The 10,584-nt window shown below is 26.6% G+C and overlaps 5 protein-coding genes and 1 non-coding gene across 6 annotated transcripts; 3 read left to right on the top strand and 3 right to left on the bottom strand.

Annotated features, from left to right (window-relative positions):
* Positions 1-60: 60 nt before the first annotated feature.
* Positions 61-1,979, bottom strand: DDB_G0269060 (hypothetical protein; the record flags this gene model as incomplete). The annotated part of the gene is made up of 2 exons (XM_641789.1): positions 61-384; positions 537-1,979. The coding sequence occupies 2 exons, from the start codon at positions 1,977-1,979 to the stop codon at positions 61-63; spliced, it is 1,767 nt and encodes a 588-aa protein (XP_646881.1).
* Positions 1,980-2,456: 477 nt separating this feature from the next.
* pinA (hypothetical protein) lies at positions 2,457-3,367 on the top strand (the record flags this gene model as incomplete). The annotated part of the gene is made up of 2 exons (XM_641788.1): positions 2,457-3,184; positions 3,289-3,367. The coding sequence occupies 2 exons, from the start codon at positions 2,457-2,459 to the stop codon at positions 3,365-3,367; spliced, it is 807 nt and encodes a 268-aa protein (XP_646880.1).
* Positions 3,368-3,706: 339 nt separating this feature from the next.
* On the bottom strand, positions 3,707-3,779 carry tRNA-Asn-GUU-3. The gene has a single exon. It is a non-coding gene; the product is annotated as a tRNA-Asn (tRNA).
* Positions 3,780-4,828: 1,049 nt separating this feature from the next.
* DDB_G0269058 (hypothetical protein) lies at positions 4,829-6,163 on the top strand (the record flags this gene model as incomplete). The annotated part of the gene is made up of 1 exon (XM_641787.1): positions 4,829-6,163. The coding sequence occupies one exon, from the start codon at positions 4,829-4,831 to the stop codon at positions 6,161-6,163; it is 1,335 nt and encodes a 444-aa protein (XP_646879.1).
* Positions 6,164-6,453: 290 nt separating this feature from the next.
* On the top strand, positions 6,454-9,597 carry DDB_G0269056 (hypothetical protein; the record flags this gene model as incomplete). The annotated part of the gene is made up of 1 exon (XM_641786.1): positions 6,454-9,597. The coding sequence occupies one exon, from the start codon at positions 6,454-6,456 to the stop codon at positions 9,595-9,597; it is 3,144 nt and encodes a 1,047-aa protein (XP_646878.1).
* A 447-nt stretch (positions 9,598-10,044) lies between these two features.
* Positions 10,045-10,296, bottom strand: DDB_G0268936 (hypothetical protein; the record flags this gene model as incomplete). The annotated part of the gene is made up of 1 exon (XM_641785.1): positions 10,045-10,296. The coding sequence occupies one exon, from the start codon at positions 10,294-10,296 to the stop codon at positions 10,045-10,047; it is 252 nt and encodes an 83-aa protein (XP_646877.1).
* Between the last annotated feature and the right edge of the window lie 288 nt (positions 10,297-10,584).

Raw genomic sequence — 10,584 nt, 5'->3', positions numbered from 1 at the left:
AAAAAAAAAAAAATAAAAAGAAAAATAAAACCAAATTACATCTCGCCATACAAAAAGATATCAAAAAGAATTATCAGATTTTAAAACAAATCCACGACCCTGCATTTCAATTATTGCTAAAAAAAACAAAAACAAATAGGAACCAACCCAAATATATATAAAAGGTTGGGAAGAATATGAACATGTAAAGAAAATTTTGGTCAAAGCTTCATTAAAATATAAATGCTCACCAATTTCACATAGGAAAATATATGGTGGTGAAGAATTGATACACAACACGTTGGCTGTAACGAATGGAAATACATTCAAAATTAAAAGTATCCTACTAGAACCATCTATCACTGTGGCACATAATTTAAAGAAATCATTTATCAGCACATATAACTAGAAAATATAATATTTCACCATTTCTTGTTGAACAAACAAAATATGATTTAAAATAAAATAAAAAAGAGTTTAATTATGTTTATCTTATAACTTTATTTGATAAACTAATTATTTATAATATCTTTATTATTATTATTATTTAAATTTACAGAATTATTATTATTATTATTATTATTATTATTATTTAAATTTATAGAATTATTATTATTATTATTATTATTATTATTATTATTATTATTATTATTATTATTATTATTATTTATTTGTTCATTATTATTTATTTGTTCATTATTATTATTACTATTGTTATTATTACTATTACTATTATTATTATTACTATTGTTATTATTATTATTATTATTATTATTATTATTTATTTGTTCATTATTATTATTATTATTATTATTATTACTATTATTGTTTATTTGTTCATTATTATTATTATTATTATTATTATTATTATTATTATTATTTTTATTATTTAAATTTACAGAATTATTGTTATTATTATTATTAATTTGTTCATTATTATTATTATTATTATTATTTTTATTATTATTATTATTTTTATTTTTTCTATTCATTTTTTCAATATATTCTTGACTATCAATAATTTTAAAACCTAATAAATGTTTATTTGAGAGAGGTATATCATCATATTGTTGTTGAGTGACTTTTGCTTTCTTAAAGAGACCAAAAGAGATATTTTTCCAATCGAATTTACAACCACGAATATCGGCAGAGGTGAAATGACAATTTTGAATTTGAGCATTTGTGAAATCACTATTCTTTAGGATTGCCTTTTGGAATTTTGCATGCTCGAGATTTGAATTCTTAAATGAGGCATTCTTAATGATAGCACGTTGAAATAGAGCACCAACACAATTGGATTGGTCAAATATTGACCCAATGAGATTACAATTATTGAAACTTGAATGACCCAAATCGGAATCAGTAAAATTTGAACCACATAAATCGGAACTTGAGAAATTGGTATTGTCAACAGATGCTTTAATGAAAGTACAATTGTCGCCCACCACATGCAAGAAATGGGATTTGCTAACTTGTGAGCCATTGAAATTACAATTTGAAATGATACTATAGCTGAAATTCTCCTTTTGGAAATCGATGCCTTGTAGATCCAAATCATATAGTTTCCTCTTTGTCAATTTAATTGATTGTCTATTGAGTAGTATATCTTTTCTAGTGAAATCCGATACCCTTGTTAAAAGTGTATTAATTAAATCAACCAAATGATCCAATTGAAAAAAATTTGCTTCTTCTCTTATTCCTTTTAATGATACATTATCATCAATTATTAAATCTTTTGCATTGGTTGGTTGAGTTCTTAAATAATTTAAAATACATCTAAAATAAATTGGATCTCTGTCAATTAAATAGGCACCATTCTTATCTTTTCTTGAGGCTTGAATTTGTGGTTTACCCAAATCCATTGTAAAACTATCAGAGTCTTCTCTCTTAAACATTTTATATAATACTGAATCTTTACAAATGGTTAATGTTGATATAGTTGTATCAAAAATCTTACCCCCAACATTTAAACTAACCCATTCATCACTAATATTTGTCATTGTTTTTTCAATCATTTAAAATTGTATTTGTTGGAAAATAAAAAAAATAAAGGGTTAAAAAAAAAAAAAAAGAAGAAAAAAATAAAAAAAAAAAATTGTTAATTGAAAAAAAAAAAAAAAAAAAAAAAAAAAATTTTCTAAATTTTTGAAAAATATTTCCAATTTTATTTTCAAAGAATCATAAAACATTTCCTATTTTTGGGCTCCTCAATTTTCAAAAAAAAAAATTTATTTTGATATTTTAATTTTTTAATAAATATTTACTAAATATTATTTTTTCATTCTTGAAATTATTCATTTTATATTAAAATACTAAAAGTGGTTATTTTTTTTTTTTTTTATTTTATTTTTTTTTTGTTTTTATTTTTTTTTTTTTTTTGGATTAAAAAAAAAAATTTCAAATTCAAAAAAAAAAAAAAAAAAAAATAAAAATTACATCAACACACTTGTATTTAAAAAAAAAAAAAAAAAGAAAGAATGGGCGATAATAATAATAATAATAATAATGAAATTAGAGAAGATGAAAATGAACCAATACCACCATTTAAATGTCCAGAATGGGCATCAAAACCAATATCAAATGTTTATTTAGAGATTATAAAGAATGGTGTGAATATAGATAGAGTTGATATTAGTAAAGATAAATTCACAGTATTTGGTAGAAGTAGTGAAGTTGCGTCAGTTTTATTAGATCATCCATCAGTATCAAGAAGACATGCTGCATTGGTATATCATGGTGCAAATAATAGATTCTATTTAATTGATTTACAATCTGCAACTGGCACTCAAGTTAATGATGAACAAGTTAAACCATTAACTCCAACAACTGTTAAAGAAAACTTCACTTTTAAATTTGGTTCATCATCAAAACATTTTATATTAAAAGGCACTGTAAATACAAATCCATCATCTTCTTCATCATCATCATCATCATCATCATCAGAACCAAAAACAGTCACTTGCCGTCATCTTTTAGTTAAACATCAAGGTTCAAGAAATCCATCATCTTGGAGGGAATCTAAAATTACAAGAACCAAAGAAAGAGCAATCGCTAAACTTAATGAATATAGAGCAACAATTATATCTGGTTCTGCCACATTTGAAGATTTAGCTCATAAAAATTCAGATTGTAGCAGTGCTAAAAGAGGTGGCTATCTTGATCCATTCAAAAGAGGCCAAATGCAAAGACCTTTTGAAGATTGCGCGTAAGTTTTTTCAATAATCATAAAATTAACATTGATTATCAAAATCATTTTTAATAATAATAAATTAATTATTAATATACTTTATTATTATTTTAAAACTTTAGATTTTCTTTAAAAGTTGGTGAAGTTAGTGGCATTGTAGATACTGATTCAGGTGTTCATATTATTGAAAGATTAGCATAAATAGTAATAAATTATAATAGTATATATATATTTTTTAATATTGAATCACTGTTTATTCTATAGTTTATATTTATGTAAATCAATAAAAAAATATACATCCAAAGAAATTTTAAATTATTTGTTTTTTTTTTTTTTAAATATAAAATTTGAGTCAAATTTTTTTTTTATATTAATAAATTAAGTTTAGCTATTAAACGAAATTGGGCGATAGTAGTTATATTGTTTTGAAATTTTTTGTGTACCATTTTAACAAATGACATCCTTTCCAATCTTTTTGGAGATTTAAACCATAATTAAAGAGAATCGAACCTGTGACATATGAAGGGAAGTATAAAAATTCGCCTAGACATGGGATCGAACCATGGACCTAGCGGTTAACAGCCGCTCGCTCTGCCTACTGAGCCATCCAGGCATTTTTGATGAAATTTCGTTTTTTTGCTCCTATCCATTTTTAAAATTTTTAAGATCGAAAAAAAACAAACAACAACAACAATCTCTTTTTTTGATTATTTCATTTTTCATATAAAAAAGACTTAAAAAACAAATAAATAAATAAATAAACTATCTTAAAAAGCCATCTTTTTACTTTATTGTAATTTATTATTTGTTTCGTTTTGAGAATTTTGCGTAGCAAAATTTTCAAAAAAAAGCAAAAAATAATCAGATCGAAAAAAAACAAACAACAACAACAATCTCTTTTTTTGATTATTTCATTTTTCATATAAAAAAGACTTAAAAAACAAATAAATAAATAAATAAACTATCTTAAAAAGCCATCTTTTTACTTTATTGTAATTTATTATTTGTTTCGTTTTGAGAATTTTGCGTAGCAAAATTTTCAAAAAAAAGCAAAAAATAATCAGATCGAAAAAAAACAAACAACAACAACAATCTCTTTTTTTGATTATTTCATTTTTCATATAAAAAAGACTTAAAAAACAAATAAATAAATAAATAAACTATCTTAAAAAGCCATCTTTTTACTTTATTGTAATTTATTATTTGTTTCGTTTTGAGAATTTTGCGTAGCAAAATTTTCAAAAAAAAGCAAAAAATAATCAGATCGAAAAAAAACAAACAACAACAACAATCTCTTTTTTTGATTATTTCATTTTTCATATAAAAAAGACTTAAAAAACAAATAAATAAATAAATAAACTATCTTAAAAAGCCATCTTTTTACTTTATTGTAATTTATTATTTGTTTCGTTTTGAGAATTTTGCGTAGCAAAATTTTCAAAAAAAAGCAAAAAATAATCAGATCGAAAAAAAACAAACAACAACAACAATCTCTTTTTTTGATTATTTCATTTTTCATATAAAAAAGACTTAAAAAAAAAAAAAAAAAAAAAAAAAAAAAAAAAAAAAAAAAAAAAAAAAAACCTGGGAACCAAGTTAATCAGAAAATTTCCAGATTTTTAACTTTTTAAAGAAAAATATAAAAAATAGAAAGAAAATAAAATGAAAATCACAAACAACACCACAAATATTAAGCAACACAAATGCCTACAAAAAATAAGCGAAATTGTGGATAAAACTCAATTAAAAAAAAAACAATTCAAATACGTCATAAACATCAATCACGAACCAGACGATAAAATAAAAAAAGATTTAGAAAAAAGTTTGGACAAAAAAGATGTTTTAATCAAAAGTAATAATACATTCAAAATTCTCACAGACAGTATTAGTACAGTAATCTATTTTGTAAATATGTTCGATGCAGAATTAAAAGGACAATTTATAACCACTCTAAGACCAAAAAATATGTATACGGATTTCGATTGGTATAAATCACTCACAGAAATAGAATGGGTAATAGAAAATGAAGGATGTAAACTAATTAAATCTGAAATTAAAGGCGAAACTCTAATTATCAAAACAGTGAAAAGAGTCGTAGAAGAATATGATACTATCATTGAACTAGACAATCTAACATTAATTGGTCACTCCAACAAAGGATGGAGAGATCAAACCTCATTACCAGAAAATCAAGAAGAAAACAAAAATAAAAAACAATCAGATGAACAACAACCACAATCTACATCAGAACAAATACCAAAACAAGGAAAAAGAACAATCATTATCCCACCAATCACCTCCTCATCTAATGATAAAACATTTATGGCCCTAGATGATACAGCTCAAAAGGTAATAGATGCATCACTAGAAAACGTAGATGAACTAACAAGAATAGAGAATGAGATCAATACCCAATCGATAAACAATCAAGAAATTAAAACAAAATCAGAAAAACCTATTGAACCACCATCTCCATACAATACACCAATAAAACAACACGGCGAAACAAAGAGACTAACAACGGAAGAAAAACTTAGAGAGGTAAATGATATCTTCGACTTCACCAGCCCAAACACTGATGCAATAAGAAAAATAGAATTCCCACTTTCAATCCCTTCAAATCAATGGTTCTTCTCCTCTCCAATAAAACATATCATGAGTTTCAGCCCAACCTATGGTACACCATCGAAAATTATCGATTCACCAAGTAAATTGTTAAACACACCAAAAAACAAACAACAAGACAAAACAAACAGGACCAACAAAACACCAGTCAAACCAAAATTGGGTGAATATGGACAAAAAAGCATAAAAACAAAAATGGATGAAGATATAGACAACTTCAACAAGGAAATTCTAAAACAAATCAGTAAATCAAAAAACCCCACAAACACACAAGACCAACAACACAACGAACAAAGTAAAGATCAGTTAGAAGACAAAATAAACCAGAAACTTCAAAAGGTAGATAAAAATCTACCCCAAATAAAACTATAAAGAAAAACACAATAAGAATAGGTGTTTGGAACGTCCAAGGATCCAACACCATCCAATCTGCCAGCATAATAAACACCGTATTAGACAACAACAAGCTGGACGCAGCACTTCTAACTGAAACAAATATAAAAACAAATAAAATTTACTCAATAAATCAACAATATAAAAACAAAATAACACACCACGCACCAATTGATAAAACAGGACAAGGGGTGTCACAAATCATCATCAACACCCAAATAAAAACAACAACAAAAACAATAAACGAAAGAATTATATCTTCCGAATGGATGATTGCAAAAACACAGATCAAATGCACAACCATTTATGCCCCAGCAAAGTCAAACGAAAGACATGAATGGTATAAGGAAAATCTCACAGAAGAAATACTACACAGCGATATTATAACTGGAGACTTCAATGTAGACTGTTCAGTGGATAATAACCTTAACAAATATATTAAAACAATCTTCGACGAATTCGAATTTACAGAAATTAAGAATGGAATCACATTTCCAAGAAACAAATCAACCATCGATAGGGTCTTTGTCTCAAAGAAGATACTCCATCTAAACCCAATAGTTACTACTAAGGAAATCAAATTAAAATCTGATCACAACATGGTAATCATTGAATTAAAAATACCAGAATACGAGCAACAAAAGAAAGGAGAAAGACTATGGAGACAAAACCTAGAAACTCTCAAAATGAATTCAACCAGCCTCAAAATTAATAAAACAATTAAATACTACAATAAAAAATTCGAAGAGAACACCAGCAAATGGTACAAATTAAACATTTGCGAACAATGGTTGAAACTAAAAGATGAAATAAAGAAACTGTCAATTAATATAGAAATTAGAGAAAGCAATAAAACCAAAAACAAACTAAAAGAACTCGCAGAAAAACTCGAAACAGCCAAAGATTCAAGAGCAATCTTCCTTAAAGAAGAGATCAACAATATTCTAAAGGAACAAGTAAGAATAAAACAAGCAAACCAAACCAACACCCACATCAACAACAAAGAAACACCATCAAAATACTTAACCAGAAGGTTAAAAGTCCAAAGAAAGACAAATGAAATCCCTCAAATTCTAGATCCAAGCAACAATTGTTTGGTAACAAAAAACGAGGATATCCTCGAAGTAGCAAGAAGATATTACGAGAACCTGTACCAGAAGAGAGAATGCAACGAAGACACTCACCACGAACTCCTAAAAACATTCAATAAAAGGATTGATCAAAAGATATTGGACGAAATTAATCAACCAATAGAAGAATACGAAATCAGACTAGGCATTGAAAAAATACAAGAAGGAAAAGCACCTGGTAAAGATGGACTCCTTCCAACATTTTACAAAAACCACATTAATGAAATTCTACCAATAATATCAAAACTATACAATCACTTCTGGAATACAACAATCCCAAAGGACTTCAAACAAGGGATATTGATTACTATATATAAAAACAAAGGAGACCCAAACAACCTGGATAACTATAGACCAATAACACTTCTAAATGTCGATTACAAAATCTATTCGAAAATAATCAACAATAGGATCCTGAAGTTCTTAAACAAAATAATCTCACCATTCCAAACTGGATTCGTACCAAGAAGACTACTGCACGATAACATCATCACCTTAAACTCAACAATAGAAATAATAAAACGAGAGATTAACACAAAAGAGGATATGGAACCAATCATAACATTTTATGATTTTGAAAAAGCATTCGATTCAATCTCACATAACGCCATTCTACGTACTCTTGCACATCTAAAACTACCACTCAAAATGGTCCTCACAATAATGAACTTACTCAATGAATCAGAAACATCAGTGTACATCAATAACTCATTATCTAAAAGCTTTACATCAAAAAGAGGAACCAAACAAGGTGATCCTATCTCTCCCACTATCTTCGCATTAGTGGTTGAATGCATGGCAACTACTATAATAAATGACCGCTGCATCAATGGTGTAACCAAAGAAACCATTAAAATACTACAGTTCGCCGATGATACAGCAACAATAGCATACAACTTTATGGACCATTTCCTCATGAATGAATGGATCAAGAAGTTTTGCCAAGCAACCAGCGCAAAAATAAACCAAACCAAATGCTCGTGTATCACTTTCAAATGGAACACCAGAACGCTATACACCGTCATAAAATCAAACGAAAGGTACCTCGGCTTTGACTTCAACAATAAGGGTATCAAATCCAAAATCAATACAATCTCAGACAACATCAGAGCTAAACTAGTAACATGGAACTCAACTTCATCAACCTATATGGGCAGACTCATAATGGCAAAAACATATGCACTATCTCAGTTAACGTTCCACACTTACATCAACACCACACCACAACACAATAGTATTGAAAATAACATCGTAAAATTCGTTTTCAACACAAAATCTAAAAACTCTCTTTCACTACAAAGAAGACAAAACAACTATATCAATGGTGGCCTAAACTTATGGAACCTGAAGACAAGAGAACTAGCACAGAAAGCATGGTTATTCGAAAGATACCTCCACCAAAGAGTAAGTAACACTCCTAGTTCATATATAAAACTGTGGGAAGAGGAACTCAAAAACAACAACAACAACAAAACAACAACAAAACAAAATCAACTACAACTACACTGGCAATGCAAGCAAGCATGGACCCAATTAAAAACTCCACAAAATAAACAAACACACTACGAACACCTCCCAAAATTAAAAAAAATATACGAAGATATGATGACAACTCAATCTCCTGAACACAACAAATTCATACCAACTCCTGGCCAAAAAGAAATAATGACCAAAATTAATAGCAAACACCTTCCATTTAAAGAAATCAAAAAAATAATAAACATGAAAGGTAGAGATCTATTATGGAGATACACACTGAAAGCACTACCAAAAATATACAACATGCCATGCCAACAGTGTGGGGAAGATGAGACCTCAGAACATATATTCTTCAACTGCAAAGCCCACATCAAAAACACACAAGAAATCTTCAACTACACCCTAACTAAGTGTGGACACACCACTCACACCTGGAATGTGAAGATTTTAAACCATCTACAAATTGCACTAGTAGCCAATTTAATAGCTATTATATTCGATAAAATCTGGCACAAAAGAAATAAACTCATTCACGATGAAAAAGAAATAATAATTCACAGACAACAAGTCATACGTGAACTAATTAAAACACAAAGAGCTGCATGGGACAGGACACAAGCGGTTATAAACAAAACATTAAGAATCAAATCAAAGCAACGGCCAGAAGAACAAAATAAATTAGACTCACTAATCTCGCTAAAGCTATTACAATTTAGCAGACAATGGAACTCACCTCTTCACGCAATAGAACTTCCTAAACATCTCAAAAAATACAATAATTCACTCAGTACTTTCTATAAATAAATAAAAAAAAAAAAAAAAAAAAAAAAAAAAAAAAAAAAAAAAAAAAAAAAAAAAACCTGGGAACCCAAGTTAATCAGAAAATTTCCAGATTTTTAACTTTTTAAAGAAAAATATAAAAAATAGAAAGAAAATAAAATGAAAATCACAAACAACACCACAAATATTAAGCAACACAAATGCCTACAAAAAATAAGCGAAATTGTGGATAAAACTCAATTAAAAAAAAAACAATTCAAATACGTCATAAACATCAATCACGAACCAGACGATAAAATAAAAAAAGATTTAGAAAAAAGTTTGGACAAAAAAGATGTTTTAATCAAAAGTAATAATACAATTCAAAATTCGAAACAAAAAAAAAAAAAAAAAAAAAGTAAACTAACCCCTCTTTTAGAGACCCTGTAAAAAAAAAAAAAAAAAAAATAAAATAAAATGAGATCTAGCATCTCAAGGAGAAGCAAATAATAATTGCGTTATCCAATTCAAAAAAAAAAAAAAATTTTTAAAATTTTTTAAGAAATTAGTGTAAATATTATTATTATTATTATTATTATTATTATTATTATTATTATTATTATTATTATTATTATTATTATTATTATTATTATTATTATTATTATTATTATTATTATTATTAATATTAATATTATTATTATTATTTGTTTTTTTAATATCATTTATACTATTGTAATTAAACATTCAATTTATTAATGATGTTCTTATATTAAAAGGATATAAACTATTTTCAAAAAAAACTTTTTTCAAATTTATCATTTCTTTATAAAAGTAGTAATAAAAAAAAAAAAAAAAAAAAGAATTCAAAGAGTCCAGGCATTTTTTAATTTTTTTTAGAAATTAGCTTCCCCTTCGAAACAAAAGAGGGAAATTTTGAATTAAATGAGGTAATATAGGTTAAATAATTTAAATCAATTTGCGATGTATTTCCTTAAATTATAAAAAAAAAATAATAATTAAATTACCATTCTC

This window comes from Dictyostelium discoideum (genome assembly GCF_000004695.1).
Source record: "Dictyostelium discoideum AX4 chromosome 1 chromosome, whole genome shotgun sequence".
NCBI classification, from domain to species: Eukaryota; Evosea; class Eumycetozoa; order Dictyosteliales; family Dictyosteliaceae; genus Dictyostelium; species Dictyostelium discoideum.
This window is presented reverse-complemented; position numbering and strand designations above follow the sequence as displayed.